The 17,298-nt window shown below is 42.9% G+C and overlaps 3 protein-coding genes across 3 annotated transcripts in view; all 3 read left to right on the top strand.

The window, feature by feature from the left end:
* The window catches only part of plod3 (procollagen-lysine, 2-oxoglutarate 5-dioxygenase 3), a 7,391-nt gene extending 6,546 nt beyond the window's left edge, over window positions 1-845 (top strand). Inside the window, exon 19 of the mRNA XM_076163198.1 lies at window positions 1-845. This exon is cut by the window's left edge and continues 477 nt beyond it. The gene's annotated coding sequence lies outside the window, so the exon portion shown is untranslated.
* Window positions 846-1,156: 311 nt separating this feature from the next.
* On the top strand, window positions 1,157-2,827 carry znhit1 (zinc finger, HIT-type containing 1). Its single transcript, XM_076163183.1, has 6 exons — window positions 1,157-1,227; window positions 1,678-1,775; window positions 1,911-1,986; window positions 2,070-2,149; window positions 2,258-2,427; window positions 2,681-2,827. Exons 1-6 carry the CDS (start codon window positions 1,203-1,205, stop codon window positions 2,700-2,702), a joined length of 471 nt encoding a protein of 156 aa, XP_076019298.1. The 5' UTR covers window positions 1,157-1,202; the 3' UTR covers window positions 2,703-2,827.
* Window positions 2,828-8,102: 5,275 nt separating this feature from the next.
* Window positions 8,103-17,012, top strand: LOC143010649 (voltage-gated potassium channel subunit beta-2-like). The gene is made up of 14 exons (XM_076163061.1): window positions 8,103-8,395; window positions 11,591-11,634; window positions 11,732-11,769; window positions 12,049-12,128; window positions 12,232-12,276; window positions 12,514-12,558; window positions 12,654-12,697; window positions 13,238-13,324; window positions 13,496-13,581; window positions 13,950-14,070; window positions 15,002-15,096; window positions 15,334-15,454; window positions 15,748-15,836; window positions 15,920-17,012. Exons 1-14 carry the CDS (start codon window positions 8,103-8,105, stop codon window positions 16,010-16,012), a joined length of 1,281 nt encoding a protein of 426 aa, XP_076019176.1. The 3' UTR covers window positions 16,013-17,012.
* Window positions 17,013-17,298: the final 286 nt, after the last annotated feature.

The following is a 17,298-nucleotide window of genomic DNA, read 5'->3' as shown; positions in this document are numbered from 1 at the left end:
ATCTTTTATTTCTCCACAGAGAAGGTGGAAAATACCTTAGGAGCCTGAACGCATCACTGCAGGACATTTCACCATCAGACTCATAAAGTTTGTGATAGAGAAGGACAGGGGGAGAATGGATGTCATGTTATTTCAAATTAAGAGCTCTGAGGTTTTGTCTTTTGTCACCATGTTGCCTTTTTTCCATGACGTCAAACCTGACTATGCAAGCAATCATACTCCACTCAGTGTGTGTATGTGTGTGTGTGTGTGTTTGTGTGAGAGAGAATCATGTCTCTGCTGTTACACATTGAACTGAAATGATTTTGCTGCAGGGTCCACCTGTAATCCTGCTGGGGGTGCTCTTTTGTTTTTTGATGATGCTCCCATTTTGCCAAAGTTTTGATCATGCAGGAGAAATAGGGGACCAAGAGAGCAAGAATAACTCACACAAGTGTTAAGTTGTTTTTAAAAAGATATGAAAATATTTGAAATCGAGAAAATATTTAACAATGCCAAAGATTCAGAGGAACGTTTGGTACCGAGTTTTTAAATGTATGTCCACACTCCAAATATTTCAGACTCAATCTGTTATATCTCTTTTATTTTTTTATCTGTTCCCTTTTTTTTGTAGTTTTAGCAGTTGAAACTTGTTGCCTACAGCATTTCCAGATGTCAACTGAACATTGACAGGATTGATGATGTGTTTGTTGGCAGTCTGGATTCTAGTTTCTGCTCTTTTCTCTCTTCGTTTGCACCTGTTCATAAGAGGAATAAACTGTGGCTTTGTACAAACTGCATTAAATTATTTGTTAATGATTATCTGATAAAGTTTGGAGGGTTGATTAAATAATTTTACCATTACAGCAGCGAGTTGTGGTTTATTTTTTGACGTTCATTCACAGAAAAGTCGCCTTCACTTGTTTTGAGAAACGCCGACTTGATTGATTTGATCTTAATCGCAGGAAACAGAAATATGAATGTAAACTCCGGCAGGTGGCGACAGAGGTAAAGATGCCAAATAATTACGGAACATCAGCGAAATATAAAATGTGGCGCAAATTTGGAAATGGATATTCATTTTTTTCCCATGTATCCAAAATTTACGTATGTACGTACGTTTGGCTTATTCATTGCTTAATGAGTAATTATAAATCGTTGATGAAAACGTGTTGTGTTCGCATGTCCCCCTCGGCTACCGTAGAGAGGAAGTGAAGGAAGTCATGGTGCTGGAGAAGAAAGCGTCTGGTGAGTTTGGTCGTCAAATTCGAATTTGGTAATGAATTGATGAATGATTGATTGGTTATGTAACGCACAGCTGAGTAGAATAAACATTTGACAAAACTTTAACTTGTGGTGAGCAGATATTCTTTGGTTTTGCGGTGTGTAGCGCTACACGTTAGCAGCTAGCTAACGTAAACACAGCTACAGGACGGCTTCTTTATTTTGTTTACAAACATCAGTCTGTGCGTATTGATATCACGGACTAAATGGGCTAATAAATGTCTGCATAAACTCAAGTTTATTTGTGTGGCATTTCCGAGACACAGGGAACCCAGGAGTGCTTTCAATAAAGTATTAAAATGTATGTAGTATGGACAAAAAAAATCATGTACGTACAATGTGCTGTGTTTACTTGCTATGACGTTAGTATGTATTCAGTGTGAAGTACTTGAATGTGTGTTAATGTTCTCTCAGCCCGGGTGGAGGCTGGACAACGCAGAGTTTTGGATGATGCCACCAGACAGAGAAGATTGACCAGACAGCTGGAGGCTTTGGAGAAAGACAACTTCCAGGTCTGATCATATAATAAGGCCAAGACAAAAGGCGAGGGTGTTTAGTGGGGCTACAAACACGCATCGACCATCATTATCTACTTGAGATGTAATGAGAATTGGAAATGGATTCTTTCTTTTTGTTTGTGTTTCCAGGACGACCCGCTGTCCTCGCTGCCTCCCCCAGGTCCTACTGCCCGTCTCCCTGCATTCAGTGAGACGGAGGAGCCAGGTGAGGCGTCTATCAAGAAACATTAAGTTGACGAATTTGTGTTGACTTAAACCCCAGTTAACCCCTCTCTCTATCTCTCTCAGAGAAGAAGAAAAGGAAGACGAGGGGCGATCACTTTAAGCAGCGTTTCAGGAAAAACTTCACCACTCTTCTGGAGGAGGAGGTGGGCGGGACATGTTGACTGACACATGTATTCTTTGTCTTTCTGACCTGCTGATTGGCTGTGACCCTCTGCTATCAGCTGATTCTGTCTCTGCTCTCTGATTGGCAGAATCTTTCGGAGAGGCCAGAGCCAAACTACCTGACTGCAGCGGCCCCACCCTCCACGCTTCCTGCCCGACATTTCTGCTGCGTTTGCGGTTTCCCGTCACATTACACCTGTACGACCTGCGGGGGGCGCTACTGCAGCACAAAGTGTCTGTGCACACACAGAGAGACCAGGTACACACACACTATGATTGGATTGTTTGTTGTCATGGAAACAGGCTAGATCCGCTTTTTGTTGATCACAAATTAAACTACAGTCTCCATCACCTGAATACAAAAATGTGAGCACAACGATGCATTCAAGGTCACCATGTCTGTTTTTCAATCGCAAATGCGCACACACACGCATGAGAAAGCATGTAAAATTCTTGTTTGTAAGTGAGTGATGTGTTTAATGATTTTTTCTCCGCTTTCTCATTTTCACCAGGTGTTTGAAGTGGACGCTTTAACACGGTTCCCATGACAACAGTGATGATTGGCTGTTTCAGCACTGTAAAGTTGAAAATATACAAATGCTGTTTTTCTGTGGAAATAATTAGATTTGTTTTTGTCCTTTATTAAAATACTAATGTTTCATAATCAAGACCTCACATTTTGTTTTCTTCCTCTTCTGTGGTCGAGGGATGAGTGGATGTGCAATTCTGGTCATGCATTGTTAAGATAACAGAATCATTTTCTTGACATTCACACTAACGAATATAGTTTCTGTGCCAAATTATGTCATGCACATTGTTGTGTTCTCTTTCAGCTGACATACTTTTTAAAAACAAATTGATTGAGAAATACAATCTATTGAAGGAACCAATCGTACCTGAAGTGGTGCGAACCAGCCCCTCACTCCCCCTGGTGTCCTGGATCACCTCCACATCCCTGGAAATGTTCTGTACATTTAAGTTAGCACTGACCTCACATTCCCCATTCATACACTTATTGTAGGGTCATAGCATGCAAATCTTCCAAGCAGCCATTTGATTCAATTATGCTTTGCAAACTTGGATACAAATGGAAATATTTAATAACAACTCAAACTAAGTGCACAGCCATCATCCCTTACAGTCTGCAGTGTCACTACAGCCTTAGTGTGACTCTGATGGTGTGTATGTGTATGTGTATGTGTATGTCAGTTTGGGTTAAAAGTCCAGCTCATTCTCTCTCCTACTAGGTATCTACAATAACCGTGTCATAAAATCATGTCAATCATTAATGTGGACTTTTGAGTCAGTGTGTTGTTTTTTTATGTAGACTTTTTTCCCCTCAAAGCTCAAAGTGTACACACACACACACACACCCTTGTGCACACACACACACACACTGTCGCAGAGAGAGATTGACGACAGTCGAGCAAGCAGGAGCAGCAAGGAGTGGTTTTTATTCTTAGTGTGTTGGAGGATCTTCAGACCAACAAGTGAGTAAAACGCAATATTAATATTTATCGAAGTTTCATTTATCAGCAGATAACATTTGTTTATCTGAACATGAAAACTTCAGGTCCTTTTCCCATCACAAGACTTCAACCACAGGAGATCAGTTTGAGCTTAGTCTTCAGCCTTACCTATGCTGCAAGCAAGTGTTTATCAGAAGTACAAACCAAAGGGTCAGGTGGCAACTATGACTTAGACCAGAACACCAAAGTATAAACATGGCGGTACTGAAGATCGTATAGTTGCTTTTGTTTTATGTAAAAGAGCAAATTAGTGAGACATAAAACAGTGCTGTTTGATGAATCTGCAGTAAGCGAAATTTATTTGTGCCTCATGCAAATGCTTAATACATATAACATATGTACACATTCTTCCTCACTTGCCTTTTTTTCAGCCATGAAGCCTTCATCACCTCCACCGTCACTGTCATCCCCCTCTTCCCTGATGGTGACACCTCAGCACCTCTCCTCCTCACCTCCTCCTCCTCCCCGTCCTCTTCATCTCTCTCTGGGGAGCCCCGAGCTCCAGGCTGAGTTCCTACAAGGTGATTTCCTGTTACCAGATTAAGATTAAAAACTGAAACAATTCAAATCTCGAAATGTAATTTAAATAGCAAAATGAAGAAGATGCACAGCACAAAATGGGGAGCATGCCTATGTTCCCTCCGCCCTATGTTCCCTCAGCCCTATGTTCCCACAGCCCTATGTTACCTCAGCCCAATGGTCCCACAGCCCTATGTTCCCTCATTTCTAAGATTTTTTTCAAAATTAGGCCCTATGTTCCCTCAGCCCTATGTTCCCTCATTTCTAAGATTGTTTTCAAAATTAGGCCCTATGTTCCCTCAGCCCTATGTTCCCTCATTTCTAAGATTGTTTTCAAAATTAGGCCCTATGTTCCCTCATTTCTAAGATTTTTTTCAAAATTAGGCCCTATGTTCCCTCAGCCCTATGTCCCCTAACCCTAACTCTAACCCTAACCCTAACCCTTAGAAATGAGGGAACATAGGGCCTAATTTTGAAAACAATGCTAGAAATGAGGGAACATAGGGCTGAGGGAACATAGGGCCTAATTTTGAAAAAAATCTTAGAAATGAGGGAACATAGGGCTGAGGGAACATAGGGCCTAATTTTGAAAAAAATCTTAGAAATGAGGGAAACTAGGGCCTAATTTTGAAATAATCTTAGAAATGAGGGAACATAGGGCTGAGGGAACATAGGGCCTAATTTTGAAAAAATTCTTAGAAATGAGGGAACATAGGGCTGTGGGACCACTGGGCTGAGGGAACATAGGGCTGACCCCACAACATGTTAGCTAACACTACCTAAGGGACGGTAATAAACCATCTAAGGCATCCTCTCTGTGTAAAGCTGACATTGACTTACTGAAAGACCAAGCCTTCTGTGATGCAGCTTGGCAGCTAGCCAACAACTTGTTAGCTAGTACGTTAGCTGACTAATTATGTAGTATTGGTGTGTTGTTTGACAGCAAGCTGTCTTGCTAGTTAGGGCAGTATAATGGTGTAATCTTGAACTGCTGCACAGAAGTAGGCTAGTGTTTGCTCATTTTACTTCACGACACTACTTGGGTGACAATAAAAAAAACTTAATTGAAAACGTTTTGAATGGGAAAGTATATATACATATACTCTGAAGTGAGACCATGTTTAGCCATGCCAAGCTTAGGGTTAGCTCCAAGTCTGAGGCTCATATTAAGGCTCATATTATTCAAATGTTACATAACGTCCACAAAAACCTAATGGTTTTTTTTTTGTGTTTTTGCTCCCAGAGCGCCAGAACAGATTTAGGCCTGAAAGCTGCTCTGATTCCAGCATTGCCTCTCCCTCCTCCCCCCTGCCCTCGCCTTTTAGCCCCGCCTCCTCCTCTTCTCCATCCTATCAGAGCGGACAAGGTGAGCTGGACAATCCATGATTTTATTTTTATAAGAAAACAAAGTCATTGATGACATATGATATGTCTTTTTGTGTCCAGCACGCCTGTCCCTGTCCAGCCCAGAGCTCCTATCAGAGCTTAGAGGGTCGAGAAAAAGCTCCCTCAGACACGTCCCCACCCACAACGGACTGACCATGGTCTTCTCTGGGCGAGGGAGAGGAGGACAGGCAAGAGGAGGAGCAAGGTAAACGAGTGTAAAAGGGTGATGTGGACTTCCCTCGCCAGCCAATTGGAAGACTTCAACTGTCAAAAGAGGCAATGTGGACTGCATGGACAAGTTTACCCATTGGGGAAAATTTGTCATGTTTACAAGTAGAATCTTAAAGGACCTGGAAAATATTGCAGAAATATTCACAAAGTTCAACAAGGTGGACCAGACTCTCTCTCTCTCTCTCTCTCTCTCTCTCTCTCTCTCCCTGTCTCTCTGTGTCTCTTTCTCTCTCTCTCTGTGTCTCTCTCACTCTCTCTGTCCTCTCTTTCGCTCTCTTGCTCTCTCTCTCTCTCTCTCTCTCTCTCTCTCTCTCTCTCTCTCTGTCACTCTCTCTCTCTCTCTCTTGTCCAGATGTTGAGTTAGATTTCTGTGACCGATAGATGGTCTGAGGGATTAAATGAAACACAGAGAGACAGATGGAGAGAGAAAGACAAAGAGAGAGAGAGATACGACTTTCTTCATCTGCCATATGAACATAAACCTGTTCAGTTAATGTTTTATGATTTAATTTAACGGTTGATGTCTTCTCAATGCACTAAAGCAAAATGACCATGCTTCTACTTTGGAAACTAAATTATATGCTTTTACTTTGTAAAATAAAGAATACAGCTATTTTCTCAACTAAAACTACTTTGGAAACTGTCAATCATCCTCTGACTTTTCTTCGCTCTTTAATTCATGACAGGACACCTCAAGTGTAAAGTAAATGAGAAAATTCACCCATCACCACCCCACCATTTCATGTTAAAGGAGATGTATGATCCTGAGCCTTTAGCGCAGAATAGTTTAAGGTAATGTTTAACATAACATAGTTTTTGTCTTATGCTGCAGTACTGTTGCACACACTGAGTGAAAACAGACCATTGTTGTCTCTTTAATGACCGTTCCTAAATATTCTTCATGAAACTCTGTCAAAGGTGCGTGCCATGGCCACATTCCTCTGTGGCTCATATTCGTCATGAAATCTTGTATTTAACTTCCAGGTAAACTCGCTAACCCCTCTACTTTTGCAGTCCTGTTTGTATTTTTGACTGTACTGAGCATTACAGCCATGTGGGGGAGCCACACTGGTCCAGATGTCAAATATGGCCTGATGCCCTCTCCCTGATTTTATCCAACCTTAATCTTAAATACACAAACACACACACACACACAGATGTCTTTATTTTGGTTCTACTATTTTAAAATTCCCGTTCACTTGTTAGTGATGAGAGAGAACAGACAGACAGACAGACAGACAGACAGACAGACATATCTGACGTCTAAATGAACGGATTACACCAACAGGATTAATATGAGAGAGAGAACGACAAAGACAAACACACAGAGACAAACAGGTGGACCCAAGACAATAACAGCCGGACATCTAAAAGAGACAGCAGACAAACCTCAGGCCAGGTAAGTGTGTGTGTGTTTGTGTGTGTGTGTGTGTGTGTGTGTGCACGCGCGCGTGTGTGTGTGTGTGTGTGTGTGTGTGTGTGTGTGTGTGTGTGTGTGTGTGTGTGTGTGTGTGTGTGTGTGTGTGTGTGTGTGTGTGTGTGTGTGTGCGCTTAATTTCCAAACTGACAAACCCACGTACCTGTACAGAGCAGAGCGATTTAAATCCAAACCTGACAAATTTCTGCCAGATAAACCCAAGCCCAACCAGAGGAAACTCTTGCAGTCCGTTTCTATGACATCACTTAACGACCTCTGTATTTGAATCATAACTCTCTGATGCTTGTGCAATGCATGAACTGTGATGCGTCATCATCGGACTTTCCTGTATGCTGTGCATAGATAAACTATGAACTAAAATGGCCTCAAAGGCACTCTAGATGGCGATGTTGTTCATTGGGCTTTTTGCTTTCAGAGGTCAAAAAACATATAGTTTTACCAACTATGGTTTAATGAGCTCAGAGCGCTATTCTCTATTATTGATGCTCATTGTTAGCATCATTGTTAGGCCGTCATTAGCATTGCTTCCAGTTGCAATGACTCTAAAATTTACTCTTTTTTACTGTCAAAGCTCCAAAAACACCGATGATTTAGGAGCCCGGAGCTAATGCTAAAGCTATTCAGCATTTTCATTTCATGTCAATTAGGTTTTATCTTTAGCAATAACAACTGTCTTACATTATAAGCATTAGCCATTGTTGCTATCTGAAATTGCTAGCTTTAGCCTATGTTTTTGTCTCACTTCATTAGCTCGTAGACTCATTATCATTAGTTTCTTCAAACGGTTAGCAACAGCACTGATCATATTCTTCAATCCCTAGCATTAACGGCATGTTTGCGGGCCGGGTGTCAGCGGTGGCCGGCACTGGGCCTTCGGCTGGGTCTGGGGGGAAAGGGGGCAAGATATCGGTGGAGGAGCTGTACGGCTTCAACAAGAAGCCAAAGGTAAACAGAGGGAATTGTGGGAAAATGGAGAAAGGAAGGAATGGTGCAAAGGAGAGGGAGGAGTTAGCAAGGGGGGGCGACATCATGGAGGCGGCAAAGAGGCTAATGGAGCGACGGCGACTGGAGGTCTTCCTGAGGGAGTGTGATGTCATCATTCAGAAGAATCACATGAGCTACAGGTAATACACACACTGATCACAGAGGGTGCCAGAGACAACATATTTATTATTGTTACTGGTTACATACTGCTTATACTGTTATGTACAGTTATACAGTATGTTTCTATACTCAGTAGTTAGTGACTATATATTGGTTGTATATTGGTTATTTTCTCCTTATGCATTGGTTCTCTTCAGTCTGTTATGCTGTTTCTGATTGGTCAAAACTGCTGAGTCATGGCTCGGCATCAATCATTTATCAGCTTGTTGCTTCAGCATCTCCACTGTGTGTGCGTGTGTATTTTTCACAGAAACAAAAGATCTGAGTCAGCATCATTCCAGTGCGTGCCAAATCTAGCATGCAGTATACTGTGTATAAGACATGGTGTCACGTAGCAGTTTAAGACAGTGTAGCGTAGAGCATGTAGCATGTGATTTAGCGTAACATAATGTATCATGACACAAACAAACATAATGCAACATTGTATTGTATAGTGTGATATGCCAGAATGTCATAACATCCCAGCGTGTAACGTGTGACATGGCGGTGAGTAGCATAGTGCTACTTCACAAGTGTAGTGTCATGTAGCATGGCATGACATGGAATTTTGTAGTGCAATGTAATGACACACAGTGCCATATCATAGTGTAAAGTAATGAATCAAACCAGTTTCCACCTACATACATGCTGTTTCTGCTCTGGGACTTTTACTGTGACATGACACCTGGTGGTGAGAACCAAACACTGACCAGATTTAAGTAAAACAAACCACAGCAAAACAAACAAAGAAACGGAACATTTCAAAACCACAAGTCTGAGTCTAAGAAAAGCAAAAAGACCAAAGACCCAAGACTGTGGGACAGTGAGACTGTGAGATGGTAAAATAGTGAAACGGTGAGTCAGTGACACTTTAAGATAGTGAGACGGTGAGACAGTGAGATTGTGAGATGATGAGAGAGTGAGACAGTGAGACAGTGAGACAGTGAGATAGAGGGACGGTCGGTGGACTGACTGTGTGTGCACGTACTGTTCTAATTCACATTAGTGCCACCAAACCTTTAGCCCCAGGCTCTGTGTGTGTGTGTGTGTGTGTGTGTGTGTGTTATTGTTCTAGTTTTCAGCTTTGTGTGTAGTCCCTGTTAAGTTCAGAACTGGCCGCACACACACACGCACAGAAGGCATGCAATAGATGACACTGTGCAGGGGAGTGTGTGAATGGGTGGGGGAGGGGTTTAAGCAAAAGTCAAAAATAAAACAAGAAGTAATGAGAAGATGAAGCAAAGACAAAAAGCAGAATTCACTTCATCTTGACAATAAGATCTTTATAAAATGTTATCAATATGTCTGCATGTGAACAATCTCCAATTATCATAAAGCAACTCCTGTAAGAATCAATAATGACTGATGGTAATATCATATGTTCATGTGATGTTTTTAATTGCACATCAGTGTGTGTTTGTCCGCTTGCTCGTGAGCAAGGGAGGGAGAGGGAGAGAGAGAGAGGGAGAGAGGGGAGGGAGAGAGAAAGAGAGAGAGAGAGACGAAGAGAGATAGGGAGAGAGAGGGAGAGAGAGAGAGAGAGAGAGAGAGAGAGAGAGGGAGTGGGAGAGGGAGGACAGAGGACAGTCAGTCTCTGCTCGTGTGGGAATTTGCTCGTCTCTTTTCCTCTTGCTCTTTCTCTCTTGTTTGTTTTACATTCATCTCTTCTCCTCTGGATGGACTGACAACCACTCTACATCTCCTTCATCACCACTGTTATCATCATCATCATCTTGGCTCTGGCGTGTGACTGTGACAGATGCATCGGATTGGACAAAGAAAGTTGTTGTCGTGTGTAACAGCTCTTGGCAGTGATGAGATGATTGAGTGATTCATGGATTGATCGATCGCTTTAGTGACCGTGAGCGGAATCAAAGTTGACATTCCGCTCATGCATTCTATACTCCATTACCATAGTGACCGGCGACCTTGGTGGCAGCAGTGCCTCAAAGCAACTACTCTGAGATTTTCAGTCTTGTAAAAAGAAAAGGATTGTTGCCATAGCAACGAAGATGCAGGTGTCTATAGCTTGCAATGTTGGTGGGGGCAGTGGCAGCGGTGGTGTGGCGAGCGAGCACCCACTGAAGGAGAGACGGGTTGGCACTGCCAACAACACAGCTACGTGCCAGTCAAAGATCAGGGCTGAACCCACAGCCAGGAACTCCCTGTTAGGCCACGCCCATATGAAGGAGGCTCCTGGTCGTCATAGTAACATGAAATACAGGTGAGAGAAAAGAGAGTGAGACACAATGCGTCAGACAGTATTTAAGAGAGACAGAGAGAAGGGTACGTGGAGAGGTAGGAAGACAAGATAGACTGGAAGACAGGCAGATTGACTGCCAGGAAAACAAACAGACAGCCAGGAAGACAGACAGACAAGCAGGAGGACAGGGATTTAGGCAATCAGACGTACAGATTAGCGCGGAACGACAGGCGGATAGGTATATAGGCAGTCAGATGAACACATAAGCAGACAGACAGGTGCACTCTGTTGACTCAGGATCATATTTCATGTGTATGAATGGCTGTGTGTGTGTGTGTGTGAGAGCAGTAGTGAAGCTCATTGGCAGCTGAGCTGTCAATCAGACTGATGACAGACGATCAGTTACTTCATATCGATTGGACAGTTAAAGATTGACATGATATTGGAACATGCTTGAATATTCATGGACTGAATATACATGCACACGTGTGTGTTTGTACATATGTTGATTAGAAACAGATGTTGATTAGAGCTGAGATAATCACTTGATCTGTGATTGGTTTCTCCTTCTGCTCTGTGATTGGTTTGGCTTCCAACAGCAAGCACTATGATTGGATGAAACCCAGTGAACGGTCATCCATCTGTCTCTCTGCTGATTAAACTTCACTGTGATCTGACTGATCACACTTATGTTTACACTTATGGTTTATTGGTTGCTGTGGTTACATTTATAGAGAAATGTTCAGTGGGAGAGAGCATTAAGAATAAACTAGTAGAAAATAACATAACAAGAAATTAGAAACCTTCTAAATTAAGCACAACCTCATAATCAGAGCAATTGATAATGTAATTCATGACATTACGGCTAAGGTTAATGATTAATTTATAATGATTAGGAATAATTTCTCATTAAACAAACGCTTACTGATCAATCAATCCAATTATTGAATGGGATGACTGATTTGCTTTTCAGGAATCTTGGAAAGTCTGGATTGAGAGTGTCCTGCTTAGGACTGGGTGAGTGATGTAACACACACACACACACACACACACACACACACACACACACACACACACACACAGTCGGTCAGTCATGTTCTTTCCCTTTTCACAGGAACATGGGTTACATTTGGCTCTCAGATCTCTGATGAGGTACTAAGTGTGTGTGTGTGTGTGTGTGTGTGTGTGTGTGTGTGTGTGTGCATGTGTGTGTCAGTGTGAATGCTGCATGCATGAACACACAATTACATAACAATACTAGAGGTTTCTGCACATATTAATGTGGGTTACTGACTGCCTGTCTCGCTCTGTCTCTCTGTCTCTCTCTCTCTCTCTCTCTCTCTCTCTCTCTCTCTCTCTCTCTATCTCCCTGTCCCTCTGTCTCTCTCTCTCTCTGTTTTGCCCTCTGTGTCTCTCTCTCTCTCTCTGTAGATGGCAGAGAGAGTTATGACCGTGGCGTACGACAGTGGGGTAAACTTGTTTGACACAGCAGAGGTTTATGCCTCAGGAAGGTACAGTGAGACCTCCAGAAACTGTCTGTCCTCTCTCTGTCTCACCTCACAGAAAGCACTGAAACTGCCTGCTTGTCTGTCTGCCTTTCTGTCTGTATCTCAGGGCTGAGCTCACTCTGGGTAACATCCTGAAGAAGAAAGGATGGAGGTATGTGTGTTCTTCCTCAGCAGTCACACAGGACTCATGTGTTCTCTGCGCTTCGTATTGACGGATATGTGTGTTCTGCAGTATTACGCACTGTGGTACTACAAGTGCGTTAGTCAAGATATTTATACGTTCTTCAAGTATTTTTTTCAAAACTGCAGTACATTTATTCATCCCTCCATTACCTCATCCTCTATCTCCCTCTTTCCCTCTCTCTCTCTCCCTCTCTCTCTCTCTTAGGAGATCTAGTTATGTTGTCACCACTAAAGTTTACTGGGGAGGACAGTGAGTACTTCATTACAACGATTAAACTACAACTGAAGTACTTCAATATATATGATTCCACTATTATAATATTACACTGCTTCATGTGTGTGCAGGGCAGAGACAGAGCGAGGATTGTCACGGAAACACATAATTGAAGGTAACAACCCTGATAACTTTCACGTCATATCACAACTTTTTATCTTTTTTTAATATTTATATTTTGTAAACATTTGACCGGCAACACCGGTGTTTGGATGTGTAGTTTTTTTAAGTGGTTCACAAAATGAATCAATACTGTCAGCAGCTGTGTGTGTGTGTGTGTGTGTGTGTGTGTGTGTGTGTGTGTGTGTGTGTGTGTCCAACCTAATCCAGTCTTGGTGTCACTGAGCCTCTTAAAGCCTCAACGACCTCTGACTGACAGTGATCAGCTGCACACACAAAATACAAACACACACAGACACACACATATTCCATTTGTCCTTGTGGTTTTTTTCTTGCATGACAAATCTTCTGGGATCATTTCTGTCATGTGATGATGTCACAGCTGTCAACGCTGATGTTTGTTTGTGTTTGGGGGTGTGTGTGTGAGTGGTGCAGGATGTCTGCACATTACAGCCTCCAAAACTGAACAACAAACTATTTTTATGTGTGAGGACATGAAGGGACAGAGTGTGTGTGTGTGTTTTTGTTTGTGTAGGACTACGTGGGTCTCTGTCCCGGTTACAGTTGGACTATGTTGACATTGTCTTTGCAAACCGAACTGACATCAACTCACCAATGGAAGGTCAGAATGCACATACACACACGCACAGATCTGTAGAAATTGAAAAGTTTTACATTAATGACTTCATTGCTGATGTGTGTGTGTGCGTGTGTGTGTGTTCGTGTGTGTGTCTGTGTGCGTGTGTGTGTGTGTGTGTGTGTGTGTGTGTGTGTGTGTGTGTGTGTGTTGCAGAGGTCGTGCGTGCCATGACCTTTGTGATCGATCAGGGTCTGTCTCTATACTGGGGAACATCACGCTGGAATGCAGTGGAAATCATGGTGGGCAACAACACGGAAATACAGCAAAATACACAACAAAGTACTGACAAATACACATTAAAGCACAACATACACCAAGCACAAACCATAAACTACACTGACTGTTACAGTACAAATTACAGTACCAATGTATCCATGACAATGGTGCAACTGTAAACAGTGGTGAACATCTACAAAGTCCAGACCAAATTACAGCACAAACGTAACTACAAATCATACTACAAACCAAAATACAAACTATCATACAAAGCGCAAACTGTACATCAATAAATACAAATTACGGTAGAATTTGCAGTACAAACTAAGCTACAGTAGAGTACAGTGTGTTGAGTACCTGTCTGTCTCTCTGCTTGTCTGTCTCTCTGTAGGAGGCGTACTCCATAGCGCGACAGTTCAACCTAGTCCCTCCCGTGTGCGAGCAGGCAGAGTATCACTACTTCCAACGTGACAAAGTGGAGCTGCACCTGCCTGAGCTCTACCACAAGATCGGTAACGCACACAAACAGCATATTGTTTAGGGCAGGTTGGGGGGGAGGAATCTGGATTTAGAGAAATGGACCCTGTGTACGCCCTTAAACTACATGAGACCGAGACCAGCAAAGGACGAGACAGTATGAAGATTGTATATGGGGAGAGCTCAGTGGGTAGAGCTTCCGCTTGGGAACCGGAGGGTTGCCGGTTCGAGCCCCAGTTCGAGCCCCTGCCGAAGCGCCCCTCAGCAAGGCACCGAACCCTCAATTGCTCCCCCCTCTGCGAAGGGTTGTAATGTAATGTAAGTCGCTTTGGATAAAAGCGTCTGCCAAATGCTCGTAATGTAATGTATATGCCTTCGTCCCACCAGTCGATATGAGTTGCCCAGTAATAGGTTTGGAGGTTTGGTAAGGCGGAACCCCCACTGAACTTACATCTTTGTAGTAGTGGTTTGCGGGTCCTAAGGGGCTTCGCAACCCAAATGAAGACACTGATCATTTTGTCTGAAGACTCAAAGACATGTTTAGATAGGAATAGAGGAAGATATTGAGACAGGTAAAGAAATCTCAGCAGAACATTCATTTTCATCACATTTAGAGAGTGGTTCCATCTTAGAAAGTCAGATTTCAGGATTGTGCCGAGACACTTCAACCCCGAGCTCCTGAGATTAAAGGGGAAGTCTGTTTGGCGGAGCTGCAAACTTAAAGTATTAATGGGGTAACATTCGCTCTTTGAAATATTTATTTTGTACCTTGAAAAATTGCTGAATGAATGAGTGATTCCACTCTGCGTGCTAGGGTAGGCTTGCAACTTCTCTGGACCGCAGAATTGAAACTGAAATATGAGTACTTAGAGAAGGAGGAGGAGGAACTCAAGTGAAAATCTGAAGATTTAACGTTTGAACTGGGACGATGGGCCACCACTCATTAGTTTGTACTCTCTCTCTCAGGTGTCGGAGCAATGACCTGGTCCCCATTAGCCTGCGGTCTGCTGACTGGGAAATACAATGATGGCGTCCCAGAGTGCTCCAGGGCCTCAATGAAGGTACAAGCACACACACACACACACACACACACACACACGCACACGCACACGCACACGCACACGCACACACAATCATTGATGCATAAAAAATTAGTGCAGGAAGACCATCTGTTACTGTGGTGATCGATACTGTGTGTGTGTGTGTGTGTGTGTGTGTGTGTGTGTGTGTGCGCGTGCGCGTGCGTACTTGCGTACTTGCGTACTTGCGTACTTGCGTACTTGCGTGCGTGTGTCCAGGCTTATGGTTGGTTGAAGGAGCGGCTCTGCAGTGACGAAGGAAAGAAGCAGCTCACTAAAATCCAAGCGCTTCATCTGCTGGCAGAAAGGCTCAACTGCACGCCTGCACAGCTGGCTATAGGTACCGCTGTGGTATAGGGGGACCTGTCTGTCTCACTGTAAACTGTCTTTCTCTCTCTCTGGACCTGTGTTACTCTAGCAGAGACCCCAGCTTTCTGTGAACCTGTGTCGTCTGTCTCTCTGTGAACCTCTGTCACTCTGTGTGTACCTGTCTATCATTCTGTGAACCTGTCTGTCTCTCCCTCTCTCTCTGAACATGTTCGGTGTGTAATCGTTTTCTTGAACAGTCTGAACCCTGTTAACCTGTCACTCAAACCTGTGTCTCTCTCACCAGTTGTCTGTCTCTCTGTGCAGCCTGGTGTCTGCGCAGTGAAGGTGTCAGTTCAGTTCTTCTTGGTGTCTCAAACACAGATCAGCTGATGGAGAACCTCGCTTCTATCAGGGTACAAACATCGGTCTGACTTTCACTACTTTACTTGTTAACAGGAAATGCCTTCAGCTCCTCTTTCTGTCTGTCTGTCTGCAGGTTCTGTCTCAGCTAACTCCGCCCCTCATTGCTGAGATGGATGCTGTGCTTGGCAACAAGCCACAAAGCACCAAGAGAGAGATGAGAAGCTGAGGAGGAGGACGACAGAGGGGAAGTATTAAAAGAAGAAAATAAGAGAGGGAAAGACAATTTTCCTCTTCTTCTCATTTTGTTCGATGGTTGCACACAACATATCAGCCTCGTAGCTCTGTGTGGACTCTTTACTGACACATTTGGAACTTGTTGTCGTCATGGAGATGGGAAGGTCTACATCTCATCCAGTTGGAAAATGTCTCTCTTCTGCAGAGGAATCATCAGGAATAGACCATATTCTGTTTATACAAATTCACACCTTTATCTGTAAACTAAGAGCCATAAGATGTCAGAGCACACCCTTACATTGTACATTGTACAACACAAAGGTGTCACCATGGAAACACAATCGGCATCATCACTGGGCCAGTTGGTCCAGATTACGTCGCCTGTTCTTCATGGCTGACAGCACTCTTTAATACAAGTACTTAGAAATGAATAAGCAACGATATTTATGGACTGTTTATGATGAACCTATATTTATATTTGATGAATGTAGAAGCCATTCCTGTAGACTGTAAAGAATATCTATACCTCATTGGGCTGCAACCTCAAGGGTCTTGACCGTATTCAGTTAATATCTATGAAGAATTCATGAGAAGGAGCAAATGTTTAGTGTAGTTTTATTATTATGATGCTTCTGGTCTTTGAAATATAATCTCCTGTCAAACTCAATGAGAAACAGTGAAAAGGTCAAAGGTCGTGACCCTGTAAGGTTGAGCTCACTGATCACCTACCTCTGATCCAACCTGTAAAACCCTTTAATCTCCTCATGTATGCAACAAATGCCAATAAACATGTTTGGTATGCAAATCAGCGCCTGCACGTCAGCATCTTGACTGCAATATTAGGAACACAGCTGGAACTGGCTTTGTATGTACAGCCTGCAGACCGGCTCCATACTGGATTTCCAAAGTAACACTAAGGGAAAATGTCCAGATTTTGATGCTTTATGCCCAGACTGCGTCACCACTATTGTTTTTTGTCAATTGGACCATTTAAGAGTTACTCACCTTGTCTGTTGGTCCGGTGATTCAGTTCATAGACCTTGTAATCAATATAAAGAGGGAACTGTAGAGGAGCTTTAACATGTGTTCATGGGTCCATAAGGCTCCATTCAAAGACCACAAAGAGAACCACAATGTCAGTGACTAACTTTCAGATATAAATGTCCTGAAAGTAACATTTCTCTAAAATCACTGAGCAGAATTCACAACAGAAAACAATACACATTTTCATGTCAGCACTGATATATTTCAACATTTACATATGCATTCCTTTTCCAT

The sequence above is a fragment of the Genypterus blacodes genome, unplaced genomic scaffold (genome assembly GCF_046128005.1).
Source record: "Genypterus blacodes isolate CSIRO-AG114 ecotype Tasmania unplaced genomic scaffold, CSIRO-AGI_Gbla_v1 ptg000129l_1, whole genome shotgun sequence".
NCBI lineage: Eukaryota > Metazoa > Chordata > Actinopteri > Ophidiiformes > Ophidiidae > Genypterus > Genypterus blacodes.
The sequence above is the reverse complement of the archived record's forward strand: the minus strand, read 5'-3'. Positions and strand labels throughout refer to the sequence as shown.

Coding starts and splice junctions, on each gene's coding strand:
- znhit1 (XM_076163183.1), top strand. CDS start 1,203: ATGGTGCTGGAGAAGAAAGCGTCTG. Junction 2,150..2,257: donor CCACTCTTCTGGAGGAGGAG/GTGGGCGGGACA, acceptor TCTGATTGGCAG/AATCTTTCGGAGAGGCCAGA. Junction 2,428..2,680: donor TGCACACACAGAGAGACCAG/GTACACACACAC, acceptor CATTTTCACCAG/GTGTTTGAAGTGGACGCTTT.
- LOC143010649 (XM_076163061.1), top strand. CDS start 8,103: ATGTTTGCGGGCCGGGTGTCAGCGGTGGCCGGCACTGGGCCTTCGGCT. Junction 11,635..11,731: donor AGTGTCCTGCTTAGGACTGG/GTGAGTGATGTA, acceptor CCCTTTTCACAG/GAACATGGGTTACATTTGGC. Junction 12,277..12,513: donor CTGAAGAAGAAAGGATGGAG/GTATGTGTGTTC, acceptor TCTCTCTCTTAG/GAGATCTAGTTATGTTGTCA.